Consider the following 18,381-nt stretch of genomic DNA (forward strand, 5'->3'; position numbering starts at 1 on the left):
AGTTTTCCTTCTCCATAGCTTAGGCATCAGTTGCCAGCATAGAGAACTTCATCCTCTCTCATCTGACTTCTGGCCCACTGACATAATGAGCTTTTGAAGGTTTTCTAATGCTTTTAATGTTCTTTAACATGATTTCTCCTAAAGAGGTTACTCCACTTCCTAAGACTGTGAGTCCTATGATATTACTTAAAGTTTCTGTGCCCAATATATCCAATGTTTCTGCTCTTTTGCCTTCTTCCCACTGGAACTTGGTAACAGCAGACTGCTTCCACACAACTTTTTCTTGTCATTTGCACAATGTTCATCACAGAAAATGGATCAGCAGACAGGGCAGAGGGTGAGTTTATCTGGCTCACCCTGTATCCTGTAGTGTTTTATGGTGGCCCCTTTCTAGTTCTGTTTCTACTCTCAGAATATTTGCTGCAGCGAAATATTGTAATGAGAACAAATTGTTGTGCCAGAAGATTAGCTTTCAATCTCATAGCACCTGAGAGAATCTGTGTATGAGCTCTTGTACTGAGCAGCAGGGAGATGGTGCAGTACCCAGCATCATGTGTAATACTAGATAACTGCTAAAGTCAAGGAACACTGGAGAGCAGCAAAGAGGAAAAAACATTGTTTGAAAATACAGTCTATCTGTCTCGAAACCCTAGAACTGTTGGCATAGATGAAATCAGACCGACTCTACGTCTGCTTCTCTGGTCTGGTTACAGGTCTCTCCTGCCAATACTCTGCATAGCAAAAGAAAAACTGTTCAGAAATTTACCTTGTTAAAAGAGCTTTATACCTGTTGTGCCAGTCAAGCACAACAATGTTCTTTTCACCTGCGAAGGTGCTGCTGCCAGCAGAAGGCCCCCCAAATGCAATTGTCTCCGCTCTGAGTTGTATGCTCAGGCCTAGAGAGCTGCCATCCTGCTTTAGTCACTGAAAGTTATATGTCTTTTCTAGGCTTCTTGTTCTGTCAGTGGAGAAACAGAGGGACCTCTGGGGAATTATTTATTGCAGTCTAAGGTAGATGCCTGAAAGAGATGGACTGAATTGCCCTCTAAAGCATATCTATTTCCTTAAGAGGTACTCTGGATCACCAGCCTGCACTAGAGTTTCTCTTAGCTGAGATGAATTTAATGGGTTTGATTCAGCAGCAGAGGTAAGCACGACCCTATCTGTGAATGACTCAAGTCAATGGGACCTTTTCCCGGGGGTGTAAAGGCATTCATGAATGCTTGCCATATCAAGATATAAGGAAAGGGCATTGCAGCCCACTTGGCTTTTACAGCAGCTGTGTGCACAATGCTTGTACTTCTTTGGGAAAAGGAGGTACTCTGGATATAACTACAGAGTTCAGAGCAAACTGGGAAGGAGGTGGTTAATCTGTGCCTTTCCCCTTTTATTTAAGGCAAAGAAGAGAATTCCCACAATAAGCTTTGACAAATTACCATAATAGGTAGTACTTTGTGTGATGGAAGACCTGATCCCCAAACACTCCCTCATGTGGATTGCAGGCAGTGTGTAAGTGTGTACTTCTGCACATGTTATGCTGCAACTCTGCAGAGAATTTTCAGGTAATACTTCACTACTTTAGCTATTATCAGAGAGAGCAAAACCAGAAACTCCAATGGAGACAGGCTTCGGTTAGAACAGACTCAGTTTGATAGAGGGAAGTTTTTTCTTCTTATCAGCTAACATTAAACTGAAAAGCCTCCTGCAGGATGTGCAGGATAGAGGCTCTCTTCTCTATGCCTTAGGTTGAAAACTTGCATTGCCAGTAAACCTCATCTGGCATGGTCCAAGTTGTTCAGGTTGTGTGACCCTAAAACCAACTCTGGTTACTCAGTAAAAAAAGTTTCTATTTTGAGCACTGCTAATATATTAGACAATGAGACTACCAGATAAACTTTTTGTCATACCTCAGCATGCTGATTATAAATCAAAGAGCTGCCACTTCTGGATTAGCACGTTTTTTAGGATTTAAGTATACCAATTCCAAGGCATCATCTCACTTTGAGAAATTCATGCAAACAGTGCCAGACTGACAAACTAAATGAAAAACTCACCCAATGAGCAAGTGTTGAAAAGCAGTAATAAACTGCAAACAGCAGACTGAATGGTTTTGGTGAGAACAACCTAGTGCCCATCTTCCCATTTTGAGCTCAGAGGGAAAAAACCCTCAATGGGAGATGAAAACTTGACCCTTGTGTACAGTAGATATTGAGCTGGGAAAGGAAGTCTGATGAAAAAGCTGAATGAAATGCTGTGCTAATCCCTTTGAGAAAGCACGCTTGAAGAGTGCTCTGCCATCCAGAGCAAAGTCTAGGTTCAGCTGTGACATCCCCCTCAGGCTCCCAGAAAGTTAACAGGACACTGCTCAGTCCCAGAAACAGTCTTTAAGCATTAGTCATAATAATGAATAGCATTCTCTCCTAATCTGCTCAGGGAAAAAAAAAAAAAAAAGAAAAAAAAAAAAAGAAAAAAAAAAAAGTTGTATAACAATTGGATCTCCTGGCACTATCTAAACCACCCTTAGTTGACCCTCCAGTGAGAGACTGCAAAGACATTCCCTCAGGAAAAAAAAACAAAAAAAAAGAAAAAAAAAAGCGCTGAAATTTGATATGGAAGTGTGAATCTGCTATTCCTTTTTGTCTGCAGAGGTAGCCTGCCTCAGATCCCTTTGCTTCTCCTGTTCCTACCAGCTGAGATGAATGAGAGCCGGGTCATGGGCAGAGCTTGTTTTGACACTGCTTAGATCTATATTAAAAAGAAAAAAAAAGGCATGAAAAGAGTCGCAGAGCAAGGCACACACCTGCCTGTTATTGGGGGTGACAACACAGGATTAAGTAGTTTGTATATAGACTAGCATGGGAGCTTTGACTCAAAAGCCTAATTGTTTCCTAACCAATGGTTAGAAAAGCTGCTGTATCCTTGGCTCTTTCCTGTGGCTTATTCCAAGGCTTAAGGGATCCTTCTGAAATGGCACCATCTTTTGTACTCACCCTTTGCTTAGCTTAAAAGTAATGCAGGCATGTAGACCTATTAAAAAGGGTCTCCAGGAAAACAAGCTTTTTTACTCAAAGAACAGAGGCTGGAAAATTAAAATGTGCCCAGATGCACATGCACACACACATGGTCTGAAAGGCTCTGTTTCTCATCCTTTTACTTCTAAGCAGAGGGAGTGAACTTTTAATTCTAATATCACAAAGGCCCCATCACATCTTGGTTCAAAGTCTGTCTTAATCAGCCCTGACCACACACAGAGCTGTCTATCTTATTTCCTTCATTTAAGAAATATCAGCAGCAGAGTCAATCCCCACACCTGATATGCTTTAAAAATCATGCTGGTTTGATCATATACTCCCAAGATGCACACGTATTTATTTCAAACTCAAAAGACCGTTTGATTTTTTCATTTTGCCTGATTGTTTTTTTGTTTTGTTTTAATCAAATAGCCAGTCTGCTCACAGCTATCTCTTATGCAGTATTATTAGACAAAAGTTTAAGACAAGATACCTCAAAGGCCATTGACTTACTTGGAGCACCTGGTATTTTTCTGTAAGTTGGGACCATATTGTTACAACCAATATTATATTTTACATCTCTGTCTAATTGCATGGGGAAGACAGCTGTGCTGAGGGCAGACAGATTTATTATGGACTTGAGTGGGGATTGCAGTATGAATTATTCATTTTTCATTATTTCTTGTCTCTTTCCTTTTACAGTAATGTCTGACAAAAACCTAGTATGGGAGTGAGACTAAAAGGCAAGAGGTTGCTTCATGATACTGTGACCAATAGGCAACTCTAAAGTAAAATGATGTTTTTCACTACTTTACTGTCAAGGGGAGAACCAAAATAAATTGCCCAGCTCTGAGCCAGGACTGTCTGCACACCGTCCCTAACATAATTGATGATGCCTTTGACAAACAAGGCCATTGTCACATCAGCTGCTGTTTTGTTAGACAGGGAGGTGGATGGAGAGAAAATGAGGGTTTGCCAAAAGAAAGGAAGCAAAAATCAGTGGAAAAGGGTTGTCAAATACTGGAAAACGTTAAAGGGTGAGGTTTTGGAAACTTGCTTTTATGTTCCTTTAATTGTGAAGTTTATTTGCAAACTCATGGAACTGTTAAACAGATAAAAACCCAGTCATCCACAGCTGCCCCTTCAGCATGTGACATGTGGGCTCTTATTTTAGGAGTTACCTTAGATGCACAACTGGGATTTTGGACGTAATACTCTGGAAGCCAGACAATGTACCCACCCAAGCTGAAATGCTAAATAAACACAGACTGAGTAAAGAGTTTGTAAGCCACTTGTATAACTCATCTGAAAGTGTTGTACATGTATTGATTCAGCTTGTTTTCTGATCCACCAAAAGCTGTCCCAGTTTCTAAATGGAGAATATGTCCCACAGTTCATCTGGGAACATTATTTTTACTGAACTGTAGCCAAAAAAAGAAAAAAAAAAAGGCACTTCTATTTTCTGCTTCCTCATCAGCTTTCACCAACACTGTCAGTCACCGTGCTGTAATATTTTCCCTTAGGAATTAGGGTAAGAGAAGTTCTCATCTTCCTCAAACAGGTTCCAGTCTTAGCTGGAGATAGGTAGTCTAATGATGTGAGTTACCCATCTGTAAAGTGACTGTAACTGATGAAACCCAAAAACTAGAACTAAGAGTGATAAAGACAGACCCAGAGGCTGCAGAAATCTAAGGCATTTTAAGTGAAAATGCCACAGATAGATCCTACATACAGTAATATTACAGTGAAAACAAACTTGGATTTAAGTAACCCTGATGCTGGTGAATTCTTACTACTTTTGTCTCAAACCTGTCTGCAATATAGGAAGGGTGTTTCCCTTCCTTATCTCCAAATCTATGACATCCATTGTTTGCAGTGACTGACAAACTAAGAGTCTCTTTTTCAGGGTCATGTAGTCAGCCCTGCAAAAGTAGGGTGGGGGTGAAATCAAGTTTAGCAGAAAAAAATCAGACCTTGCCTTTAAACCTGTCAGGGCTAATGAGCACTTCAGTGTTACACCTGCTCTCCAGAACTGACAGCACAAGTCCTGGGTTTGCTCCCAAAGTCGAGGCTGCTGCCCTCCGCCAGCCCGCCCATTGTGCTGAGCACATTGCCCGTGACAGCACGTGGCTTTTCTGTCCCTAGGCTGTTGTGCTAGTGTCCCCTGAGCACAGCGGCCCACATCCATCCACAGCAGTATAATAATATTATTAAAATTATTGGCATAAAGAACAGAGGGCATGGGGAAAAAAAATAACTATATGGTAAACAGATCATAAGAGAAATGCCCTTTAAACAAAACTCCTCGCCCTTCTTCTTGTACTATTTTCAAAAGGTATTTTCTTTTCCTGAGTCTCAAATATGAGGTTGCAGATGAAAGTGAATCTGTTCCTGCTACATTTTAAACTCTCTTTAGTCATATATTTACCCCATTCCCCTTGTAAAGTGACGTGTGGGATCAGTGTTCATTTGGTCTCTTATCTGTGAGCTCATGAAGAAAAGTAGTTTGATCCAAAACAATGATGGGCAAACTTCAAAAGCTTTGGAGATCATGGTTGGTTCAAATAAGCATCCAAAAAGCTGGCCTCTGATGCGAGCTATCTAAACACCTTGGGTATCCAACATGTAACTGAAAATCTCTGTAAAAGCAGGCTTTAGCCACAAGATTTTTATTTCTGCCCTCTTCCAGATGAATGAAGTAGTGATGCATTATCTTTTCAGTCTGCTACAAGTAAAAGTCAGGGCATGCTGCTTTCTCAACACAAAAGAGAGCTGAAATATGAAGGCCTAGAGTTCAGCTCAGCTGTCATTTTGATCAAACTTGTCTGAACATCAGAGATGCGTGAGTTTGTTTACTGCATGTATTTTACTTCTACAGAGCTGTTGGCAGGAGGCTTGACCATCCCAGCCAGGTTCTGCCCTGATAGAGAGGAGTCAACTGTGCTGGCTTGCACTTCTCTGTGTATCCCTCCCTGATGCTGTCACATCAGGAATTTACCAGTGGTGTGGGATTATGACAATTTATTGTCTGTGCAGGAAGAGATGCCCACAGGAGCTGTAACTATCTGTTTTCCTGCCAAACTGCTTTTAGTTGCTAAGCTGGTGTCAAACTGGCAACAGTATTTGAAGAATTTGGAGGTTTTTCCTCCTATTTACTCATCTTCAGCTACATGTTGAATACATCTACTAAGTTTAGAGGTCTACTCTTATTCTGCTTGTCTTCCTAGAAAAAATCTGCTCATGCATTTGTTTAAAAAAAAAATCATCAGCTTCTTTAAAAACATACAGTACTGCATGGTGTGATGTTTAGCACTTTAGAAAGAAACTGAAGGGAATTTGTGCCCTCTTTGGAGGCAGAAATTGAAAATATGTTTTAGGTCATCAGAACCACCTGCACAAGCTGCATCTACCCCAGAGGAAACAGTAGTTTTGTGATCTCTGTCTTTACAGGAAAGGCAATGTAGGCAATAGCTATAAATCTTTACCTTGTCCTCGCTATTGAAACTTTCTGCAAAACACTTTAAAAGTGAATCATCTTCAAGCCCCTTTAAAAATAAATACACAGACAAGGCTTCCTAGTACCACTTCAAAACCGTGTGTGGACATGATTTGTGTTGTAGGGAAGAACTGACTTTCAAGCACAAATGCTCACAGTTGTACTTGTGCTTTGTTTAATAAATTAACAAGGAAAAAATTGCAAATGTAGGCTGAAATGCAATGTTTACTAGTTCTGACTTAAAAACTACTGAGCATGAGGAAGAGGGTACAAGTTTATCAGCCTTGCAAAAATGTCACTTGACCAGCTGATCCCATGGCACATAATTTGAATAGCCTCTTGCTGTGTGTCCACAGCCTGTGCCTGCCAGCCCATGGGTTCAGCCAACGCCACGTTCAGCAGCAGCTGGAGATGCCACCCCCGGACAGGATTCTGCTACTGCAAACCAGGAGTGGCAGGTCCCAACTGTGACAGGTGCCTTGTGGGCTACTGGGGCTTTGGAGAAAATGGCTGTCGCCCCTGTGACTGCGCCAGAGACTGTGACCAGCGCACTGGGACCTGCTTCAAAAGGTAAAGAAACCCTGCTCTGGCCTCACTTTGAGATGGGACTCTGAAATGAAAAGACTAACAAATACTCCAGCAGTAACAAAAATTGGAGGGTGCACAGTCATTTGAAAAGGTGGCTGTAAATCATAAAAGGTTTCTTAGGTTACATTTACACCTTTAAGTCCACTGCATTATCCAAGGCAATCTTGAACAGATGAATCTTTGCAGTAATAACAGGCATTTCCACAACCCCATGGAAATATGTGCAAGGTCTTTAAACATATCTTTGCTTTGAAAATAGATGGAAGTCTGAAGAGCCTGCCTCTCATCTGTACCCAGGGAAAAATGAACGATAGTCTCCCTCTGGTTTCTAGAGGGCCAGGCATCTGTACTCCAGACAGGTATTAATCAGTACAGAAATCCTCTGATTTGCTGAGCAACTGCAGTCCTGCAAGCTCTCCTCAGGTCCCAGTGACATCAACAAGTGGTAACTAAGTTACATAATTCCCTAAAAACAAACAAACATGAGCAAAAAAGGCCCAATTTATAGGTACTTTAAAAACACTAAGTCAGCAGTGGGAGGCCTAAATAAAAGCCTAGACCTTGTGATCTCTGTATCTGGCATGAAGTCTTGCTCATATTTGCACTCCCAGTCTGAAGAAAGGAAGCTCATCAGTCCAGGTACAGGCAAAGCCAGCTGTTTCTGTTTGCCACCCCTGTGGTGCCCTAACACAGTGTTGTGGTTTATGTGTCCCCCAGCTATGACAGTGAGCCCTTCTTTAACATCCCCATCGGGGGACGAATCCCCGACCTTGTCCAAACACCAAGCAATGACAGTGAAGAGGAGTGGAGATGGAATGACCACGAGCAGGGATTTTCTGCACTGAGGCACCCAGGTACAGCCCAGAGTTTGGGAACATTTAGTTGCCAGTTCTTTCAACTCTCCACCCTGACTGGGTCTGCCCTACTCATCTCAGCTTGTCTAGAGTGTTTAAACAGTTCTCAGTTTTGTCTGCCCTGTGAAGATCAGCACTCACCACCACCGGTGGTTTGGCAGAGGTAACAGTGCCACTTACTGCATAGCTTGACTTTTCTGAGATGGATATTGCCTTAATACCAGGAAGGATCAGCATTTCTTAGGTTATGGGATCAAACAAAGGTCTCATTACTTACATGATTTACAGCTGGATCTGATTCTTACAAATCTCTTGATTAGGATCAGTTTATTAACTGTACAATAGACCTCATGTGGGTTGTATTTTACTTGACAGTGCTGATCAGATTTCAGAGTAATTATTTTATCATATAACAAGAAACACATTTGCAAATAACTGAGCTCACTCTCCAACTTATTCTTAAGGTCCATATAGATTATGGGAACTATAGATATCTAACTTTGTAACCGATGATCATTTGCTCTTCTTTTCTTCTTTCCTGGCTCTTCTCCAACCTTTTGTTTTCTGGGGTTTCCCTGCTAGAAAAGTGTGTGTGCAAAGAAAAGGTGCTCGGAAGCGTCAGTGACTTCTGCCAAATGAAATATGCCTATGGTAAGTGGGTAACATGCCCCCAAGCTATGATCATTTCACAATGTTCCCACTATGCATATTGTTAGCTGATAGCTATGAAAAATGACAGGATTGTTTAAGTCCTAAGAGGTAGGATTTCTTCTGCCTTTTTTGTCTAGTGACATGTCCATCTTCTGATAAGAACTTAAAAGAATTTTTCATGCAAAGCTCTGTGATGACTCCTTCCCACCCAGTTCATTTCCCTCTTTACAGCAGGAGGGGTGCTAGAATAATACTCAGTGGAATGATTCACCTCAACATCAAGAAAAAAATATTAAAAACCTCACATCTGAAATGCCATTGCTTTTGCAGTCATTATGCAGGTTCCAATAACCATGCTTGTTTACCAAGTGTGTTGTTAATGAACACCTGGTTCATGCCATCACATGAAGCAAGAAAGGAAAGCTCTGGGATCCAGAGGTTTGATGTGCTTGTGCCAGGAGACAACAAAGCCTGCTTGAGGGGCTGATCTACATGAGCCTGCCATGACAAAAAGTGTAGAATCACTGCACTTGAAATCAGACTAGTAGCTGCTTGGGTTGGGGGGGTTTCATCCTTCCTTTTGTATACATACACGTACTTTCTTAGACTTTCCAAGTGTTTGACATCAGCCCATTAAAAAATATTGCTAAATAACATGGTGAAAGGATGAGTTAACTACTTAAAAAGAAAAACCCAGTTTTTCTTCCCCAGATTTATTTAAAAGATGCATCAGTGAAATGGACAAGCACTGTACTTTCTGTACAACTGCACTTAGGGGATTTTTCGTGTCTTCTTTCAAGGTGTTAAAATTCTACCTTTTAGCAGCATTAACCAAAATTCATTTAGAAATTCATTGTTGGTCTCTATTTGGATATGTTTTCTGGCAGTAATAAAAGCAAGAATCCTATCTGCTCATGACAAAGGGACCCATGCAGAAGTTGTTGTTAAAGTGAAGAAGGTCCTGAAATCAGGCAAAGTGAAAATTGCTCGGAGCAACAGAAGCATTTACCCAGAATCCTGGACCAACAGGGGCTGTACATGTCCCATTCTCAATCCTGGTAAGGACACCGGGGGTTTTGCTTCCCCTGTAAACAGTGTTTAGGAATATCAGCTGGGATCAGCCTTTCTGGGGCAGCATCCTTTGATTCATCCCCACCAAAGCATGTTTGCTTTCCAGCTCACAGTTCTCGAGAAGGGTGGTAATGGCAGGAGGCTGGTAAAGGCATAAGCAGCAGCTGTTACATCCCAGCAGATCTGTGTGCAGAACCTCACTGGAACAAAATAAATCTGTAGTTGTAAGCCCTGAGCACAGTCCTGACACCAGTGAATCTGTGTGCCCAGGAGCCAGCAGTGACAGTATGCACATGGGTGTATACACATAAGATGGCGTATGCATAAGCTGGATGAAATTGGCAAAGGTGCTGTATGCCAGACCCATATGAAATAAAAAAAAAATCTGGTTCAGTTCTTTCTTATTCAATTTGCTAACTAAAGGTTTCCTTTTTTTTTCCTTTTTTTTTTTTCTTCTTTTTTTTTCTTCTTTTTTTTTTTTTTTTTTTTTTCTTTTTAACTAGGTACTGACTATCTTATAGCAGGCCAGGAGGACTCTAGGACTGGCAAACTCCTTGTGAACATGAATAGCCTGGTGAAACCCTGGAAGGCATATTTGGGAAAACAAGTATCAGATATTCTTCGAACTGGATGCAAATAATTTCTGCTTCAGAAATTACAATGCTGGACTTTGCCTTTTAGTAACACTGCAGTGAAAGGTGTTGTTAGTTCATGCATTCCCATTCAACATTCTCCTAGCTGAAGTGAGGAAAGCAGACTTGCCACCCCTACTTTCATGTGCTTAGACAGGAAACTCAGGACATGACTACTTTAAAAAAAAAAAAAAAAGCACAGCCTTATCATACAAAATTACCTAGTGCATCACATATAGATCACAAGTCAGTTCTCCACTTGAGCCTGATTCTACCCAGAATCATTTTACAAGGCAAAACTAAAGATATGGATTAGTGTTTCCATACTTCAGGCCAGAGTCTGATATTAATATGCATAAACTGCTTTTATAATACATTCATTACTGGGGTGTAATTTTCTTTATAAGTGACCACTAAAAGGCAGCAATTTCTTTCAGCTTTACAAGTGGCATAATACTAAATAAGCATATGAGAGCTCAAACTGTTTTGCCATCAGACTGCAATTATGCCAATATAATGGGCTGCTTTCTAGAAGACAATATTATCCTACTGCTGACCAGAAACAAACGTGGCTTATCTTGGGACAGTGTCCTTTAGAGATGTGCAGTGCTATCATCAATGCTTAGTGCTGAGCTCTGCTGCAGAAACCACCCTGGCTCAAACTCCATTCCAAATCCAGCTCTTTGCTGTAGCACTTAGTCTGTAACACCACAACGGTTTCACAGCAATAACCGCAAATAAGCCTTGATTATAGGAAAAAAGCCGAAGCATGAGGAACTAGCAGCTGCTCTAAAGTTGAAATTGTGACACTACAAAAGCTACAAAGCAGAAACAGGAGGTAAATGGATTGGCTGGACCTTGTATCAAATAAGGTAAGCGGTAGTTCTGGGAGAGCAACCTGGCTACTCCAACTGTGCTCAAGACCACTGGCCTTTGATTGCACTTAGTGCTTTCATTGTGCTTCATTTCTCTTGGTCACACTTCAAGGTAAGATGCTGAAGCTTCCTTCCCATAGTGCCTGAGGATTATTTCTCCCTCTGCAAAAGTACAGGAGTGCTAACATCTGTAATCCAGTAAAATTAGTTCTGTTCTGCAAAAGCATTTGTTCTAAATCAATTTTACCCTATAATAGTAATCAAGAGGTAGCTACTTAAATCCTTCCCTAACACAGAATTTTGAGGAAATTGTAGCTTGAGACCTGTGTCCCCTGTTTAAGGACTCACAAGCAAATGAAGCTGGTTGGAGCACTCTCTCTTCAATTAAGCAGAAAGTACAATGAATCAATTTATATTCTGTCAGTAGGTTACTAAGAAAGAGCAAGCACAAATGCTACTTTTGCATTCAATTCCATGCCTAATTTTTAATGCTCCTAGGGAAGAGGAGATGTTTTCATTTAGCACTGTCTGACTGGTTAAGTGGGGTACCTAGAAAACCCTAATACTAATGCAGAATGATGGAAGTCACAGCCTACAACTTAGGCCATCGATTTGTTCTCTTTACCACTGAGAACGTAAAAATTCAACTTCTTCCATTCTATTTACTGCTATTTCACTTTGAACTTCACATTGATTGAACAGCAGAAAAATCCTCAGCTCATTTGGAAATGGATGACAGGCAGATCTTTAGGAAAGAAAAAAGTTTCTCAACAGGATATAAACAGTGTTTCTAGTGTTTCTTCTGCCCTCCTTTTCAGGAAATTTCCCTTCCTCCATTGCTTTCCTCCATTCACTTCATTATTTATTTGTTGTTACACAAAGTGGTATCCAACAATGTGGCATCTCCAACAAGCTATTTAATTAATGCAATAAAACACTTTTTAACTGAGGCATTTGGCAGATTTTGAAATGTCAGCCTTATGACATTAGGAGCCCAGCAACTACTTTCTTTACTGTCTCCAGAAACTGTCTCACAACAAGATTAACTAGTTCTCTTTCAAACATCAATAAAGACCTGTACATGAATTTACAGTCTGATCTCAAAGGGCCTCTCACAAAAAATGAAATTCAAGTGTAGATTTAGAATTAAACTAAGGAACGTGCTTTTCAACAGAGGTCATTTTACTTGTAGGGGATCTTATTTAAAGACAATGAGGATATTCCATGTTGGTTTATAGTCAGCACCATATTAAAGCAAACACCTCTGTTCCACTTTTTGTGCCAGACTGATGGTTTTGTGGGGAGGGTAAACATCTGCATCGTTCTCTTTTGTGAATGAAAGTTATTTTTTGATACAGTCATTTACTAGCATTATTAGCTACTGCTATTAGAAATACAACTTGGAACAAGAATATTGATACACCCTGGTGTGTCCTCTTGGGGCCTATGATAATACAGTGATTAATGACTACCAAATGAAACACCATGGTATGCAAATAAGGTAATCAACACATCACACATTTCATACATTTCAGGTATCTCAAAAGTATTTGATATACAGACATATCTTTCTCTAAAATTTACTGCAATTTGACTTTTTATTAGTATCACTACTTCTGCTAATCAGACATCTCTGCGTCACAGAGGAGAAAAATGAAAGGATAAAGTTTCAACTCACACAGAGCTACCCTGTGCAGTCTTTGTTCTGCAGTTCTACAATCCAGGTAACCTGTCTGAAAATAAGACTCTAAATAGAAATGGACTGCACAGATCACATTAGAACACCTAGTGATGATAGGAAAGTTTAAATTGATCATTATGAGACTTCAGAGAGGAAAAAAGGGGTTTTTTTGTGCAGTGTACGTGAAATGAAAATAAGCATAAGACAGTGCAAGATGACAAGTGACCTCCCAGGAAAGGCTGTTGCATGTGTCAGAGCAAGCAAGCAAGTTGTACACAGTAAATTAAGAGCTACCACAGAAGTCATGGTATTCCTGTACCAAAAAAGAACTGGGTCTTTTGGACCTTTGTACAACAACCCTGCGACCTTGTGACTGAGTCTTGCATGACACAGTAAGATAAAGAATACCAGCGTGGAAAAAAGGATGAATTTGCCCAATGCAAAGTGACTGGGCAGCTTCTTTTAGTACCTGTAAACTGGAGCCTGTCTTTAGGAAGGCCATATAAACACTCTACAGCACCCAAACAGGCAAAGTGGCTCACAAGCAGAAGCAACCCCATACCAAAAAGCAGCAATGATGTATCTCTTGGAAATCCTCAATAAGGATAAAGTAAGAGCCTTTACTCAAAAGAAAAGGAGTCTGGAAAGCTGTGGAAAATTTCTAATAGGGCAAGTGAGAGTTTGAAGCAGTAGATGCAATTCTTCAAAAACAGCAAATTCAGGACAGCTGGAGGTCACCGCAGCTCTTGGTAACAGCTGTGCAGCCTGTGTATCCAGGAGCAGGTGACCCTTCTGGACATGTGGATCCTTACAGCATCAAACAGTTCATTAAATGGTCATTGAGTGCTGAGCCCTAACTCCAACATACTGACATACTGCTAATAATGCTTCTCCAGCTTCTGCTCCCAGCAAGCAGTGAAGAAGGAACACGTACCTACACAGTCTGTGCACTGCTCTTCTCAGAGGGGCTCATAAAGACTAAGTTTTCTCTTTAGCATCTACCATGTCTCATAACTTTTCCATGCTGCTTGAATTAATAGCTGGTTTTGAATTAATATAATTCACAGGATGGGCACGCTCAAGTCCACCAAACCTGGAAAAGCTAGTGCTGCTTGTTATGTGTTGTAGATTTTTTTTTTTAAATTAAAATTTCAATTAAAAATACTCAGATCATCTATTGATGTGAGGTTTGGGATCTATTTTTAAAATTTTAAACCATGCAATCCTCAACCACATGCACGTTAATTTTTTTAGTTAATAAATCACAAATATTCCAGACATCAGGTCTTGCTTTAGTAAGAGTTAGAAGTTACAGGCTAATGGAGGAGAGCATTTAGCTAATAAGGCAACCATGATACATTATTTTTCCCCTAAGCAACATACCAAAACCCCATATATTTGGTATGAGAATATGCACAGATGAGATACACAAAGCAGCAGTTAATCCTTGTAAATGGTATGATAATGCAGTAACTATTCAAACCCCGGTCCTGCAAAGTTTCACATGCGGGTATCGTAGATGTTTAATTCCCGTAAGAAATACACACATGAACTTGTACTGCTCTGAGATCTAATGACGTCTAAAAAAATACTTAACAGGACCTAAAGCTGCTCCTTTACACAGAGTTGACTTGTGGGATGCAAGGCATGGAAATAGAGCTGCATGACAGGTAGGTGGGAAATGCCCTATTAATAAATGTTCAGAATTTAGGCAGACAGAAGTTTGCTAGTGGCAGTCTCCATTCCTAAAATCAGGCCAGGTATTACAGAGCCTTATCCTCTTCACTCTCACTATAATTGCATGTACACTTCAGGGATCTGTGTGTTGTCACCTTATCTCTGTATTTCTACTCAGAAAGCTCTACCTCTACGATGCAGTCCTCTCTCTTCACACAATACTGACTTAAAAAATAATGTAGTCATCATTCATCTGCCTTGTGGCTTAGTGATGAGAAACATTCTGGTATCCCGCTTTCAAGTGCACAGGTCTGAGTCTTCACAGAGAATCCTGACCCAGGAGTCTGTCCCTGTATATTGGTACTAGGGACAATGATCTCATTGCCCAGATTCTCTGTCTCTTGTACATTTGAAAAATCACAGGTCTAGCTCTGAAATTATTCACTCAAATTATTTTGTAACATGGCCTTTCTGAGGAAAATCACGAACACCGTCAGCTGGAGCCAACCTAGTTCAACAGTTTGGGTTCTTTAGGAGAGGGCGAGGAGAATGAAGAGATGGCCCCTTGAGCCAAGGAAGGGAAACGAGCCAATACCTGTAAGGAGGAATGTGATGGGCTGTAGGGGAAAAGGAAGCAACAGTCTTTGGGGACACATGGGAAGGGGGCAAAACAGAAAGCAAAAGAAACAGAGTGGAGGCAACAACACTTATAACAGTAGGAAAAAGGTCAGGAACCAGATTCAGAAATCAAACTCCCGTTTTCCATACAGCATCCTCTGAAGGGAATGAGTGCATTGCGAGGGGATGTTTTAACTTTCTTAGATGTAAGGAACCTGTAACATTCAGAAACAAAGAACTGGACCTGTCTTTCAGAGCTGGTACAATAAATCCTATGTCCACCTACCCTTCACATCATTGCTGTGTCATCTGTGTTAATCTGCACTGTGGAATCACTACAAATCCTCCTGTGCTCCTTGTTTTGGCCTTCCTGAGCTGTCTGCTCACAGATCATCAATATCAATTTGCAATAAGCCATTTTAAAAAACAAACACTGGTGCTATAATCATTGCTGCACTCCTCCACTCTTCCTCTGTTGAGTGTGTCTTCTCCCAGTTCCACCATCACCAATAAAACATCAGCTCCAGAGGGGTTAAAAGCAACTGAAAAGCAAGTGCAGACAGGCTCCTGTTCAACAAAATGAAATCATGTCCAGCAAAGAGAGCTGACTAAGAATAAATGACAAACTGCTGGTAGCTTCTCTACACTGTCCCACACTAACACTGATAGAATTTTAATGAGGTAAAACAAAAGTCTATAAGCATACAAATTCCTTTTTTACCTTCCCTAGGAATAAGTAGGTTCATTGACTCTTGATCAGATCAGTGCCTCAGATAAACAGGAGACATTGCTGTCAGGTTTAACAAGGACACTCAGTCAGAACTGCATAGGATATAGATCTTGTTTCCAAAACAGCCCTGCCACATCCCCAGATCTAATGATCCCTACAATGGCCTGCAAGATAAACATCTTCCCGCCACCATTTTGTTCATCATTCCTTTTGCAGGGAGGAAGGAAACAAAGAAGTTTCTTTCTGAACCTGAATCAAGGTCATACCTCTAGAAAAGTTACTATACAAGCTGAAGTCAGGTCTCTGCAATGTCCTCAGGCTGTACTGCAGAGAACAGCAGAAAAAACTACTGAGTAACTTTTAATTCTGAAAATGCAATTTTGTCTAATGTTAGCTATTTTTCAGTATTTTTTACATTTTAGAATATAGGTTTTGTTCAAGGATCATCTAGAAGAGACCAGTTTTAGAGGAAATCTTATCCATCAGGATTTGTGATACAGGCACCACTGATTCGAGTGGTCTGCAGGAACAATCCCATCCTAACAAGTTACATATGAATTTGTGGCCTGCATCATGCAGGAATTGCATCCAGCTTTCAAAAGCAGAGATTGTTTCACCACTGCACCAGGATAAGGGTGTGCAAAAACTCAAGTATGGTTAAAACTGAAAATCTGGAGTATTACACAGAAATATGGTATAAGGGAGTATTTTGGGAGCAATGGCAGGTTTGTAGGATGAATACAATTAAAACCATGTCTTTTTATTCTAAAAATAAACAGAGAAAATTCAACTGGAATTCCATCTACATGTAACAGTTTGGAGTAAGTAACTTGTATTGGAAACATTCTAGTACATCGAGAAATGCTTTCATGTATTGTTTGTTAACAGCTTCTTTTAGCTAAACTTTTTATAAACATTTTATCACACTCAGCACATCAGCTTTTATAGGACAAAGTTCAACTAAAGGCACAGAATTAAAGGCCAATTTTTTCATAATGAAAGCTTTCTTTATCTCCCAATGACTACTTGTGACTTGACACAGCAGCCCCTATGACTTGATAAAAGCACCTGATAACATAAAATCAGTATGAAATGACTATGAACACAATTGCTCAAACCCATTTAGATCTACTACTCTCTGTCCAAGAATCAGGAGCTCAGTGATGGCAGGCAGAGAACCAAGATATTATTTATAAAATATAAGGAACACATTAAAATAAGAAATATGCAGCTCTAAGTTTTGTATCCACACAATAAAAATGCAACTTATCATCTGCTCAATTCACAAGCTTGTCACATATTGCCAAGGATCATTTTATCATCTTTATGATACATCAAAATAGCCACTGATTGATTTTATATTTAAAATTGGGGCATGTAACTATAGGAGGAAAATCACACAGATGAAACAATGCTGGGAAACAGAAACGAGGAGTTAATTATCTATGCATTCACAACTGCGTGAATTTACATAGCAAAAAATAATTTCCACAAATAACTATTTAAGATTAAAGCTATTACTTCCTTTCTTCAAACACATTACACAGTGCTTTTCACAGTTTCTGGTGTAAGATCCTCACACTAATTCACATTTGTACTGGATGCAGCACAACAGGTTACCAAGCCACAACAGTCAGAAAGAAGCAAATCCATCTTAAACACACCTTCAAAGGTGTCAGATTATGCTCTAAATTCCCTCTGTTAGTATTAGGTGCATGTCCCTACCTACTGCAGGCCAAGACTCTTGCATAGTTTTGTACCCAGATGCTACAAATATAGTTGCAGAGGATAAATCCCAACTTCTAGAGCACATAGGCAATGTGGGAAAGAAAAGCAAAGCAAAAATGAAAGAAGAGGCAACTTGTTTGAACAGAGCACCCCTTCACAAATAGCTCTTGCTTCCTCACAGAGAGTGCACTAGATTTCCATTTGAACAACCAGGAGCTTGGGTGCATGTGATTTTTTTTTTAATCTGGTGCCCAGTGTTCATCTATTGCCTAAGATTTCATTTGCATGGCCCAACTGCCTAAGTGCCAAAGTTTATCTCTGCCGCTTTTGTGCCTGTTTACTCAGGTTAACTTGGCACTTGGCCTTCTATGCCTGAAAGAGTCACACTGAGACTTTTGTGTCACACTGTTTCTTTGAAAAGCAGTGATGCTTGGAGTCCCTGCTATCACTGCCCTTAGAACAGAGTAGCCAGCACTCACTTAACTGCCTACAGTTTTTAGCTGAGGATCCAACAGCTGCCCTGAAGTACAAACACCTCAAACACGTTGTAAAACTAAGCAGAAATTCCCCTCAAACATTCAGAAACAGCAGTAGCACCAAATTCACTTACGCAAACAAGAACAAGACACTGAAGTGCTGTACGGAATAATGCTGCTGAGCACTCCAGAGCGCTGCCCACAGAGAAAGGCAAGTATTTAAATATTGCTGGGCTTTGTGGGCTGCATTACCAACACTACAACTTTTTATGCTTTGGGTGAGGTAACCAACA

General features: G+C 40.4%; 1 protein-coding gene across 3 annotated transcripts in view; it reads left to right on the forward strand.

Annotated features, from left to right (window-relative positions):
- The window catches only part of LOC120758422 (netrin-4-like), a 46,936-nt gene extending 34,397 nt beyond the window's left edge, over positions 1-12,539 (forward strand). For all 3 annotated transcript variants that reach the window (XM_040076643.2, XM_040076642.2, XM_040076644.2), the window contains 5 exons: positions 6,864-7,077; positions 7,813-7,949; positions 8,532-8,600; positions 9,488-9,658; positions 10,175-12,539. In XM_040076643.2, the coding sequence (XP_039932577.1) occupies positions 6,864-7,077; positions 7,813-7,949; positions 8,532-8,600; positions 9,488-9,658; positions 10,175-10,311 (728 nt within the window). In that variant the 3' untranslated portion in view covers positions 10,312-12,539. The remainder of the gene's footprint in view (positions 1-6,863; positions 7,078-7,812; positions 7,950-8,531; positions 8,601-9,487; positions 9,659-10,174) is intronic.
- The last annotated feature ends 5,842 nt before the right edge of the window (positions 12,540-18,381 follow it).

Source organism: Hirundo rustica, chromosome 12 (assembly GCF_015227805.2).
Source record: "Hirundo rustica isolate bHirRus1 chromosome 12, bHirRus1.pri.v3, whole genome shotgun sequence".
Taxonomy (NCBI): Eukaryota; Metazoa; Chordata; class Aves; order Passeriformes; family Hirundinidae; genus Hirundo; species Hirundo rustica.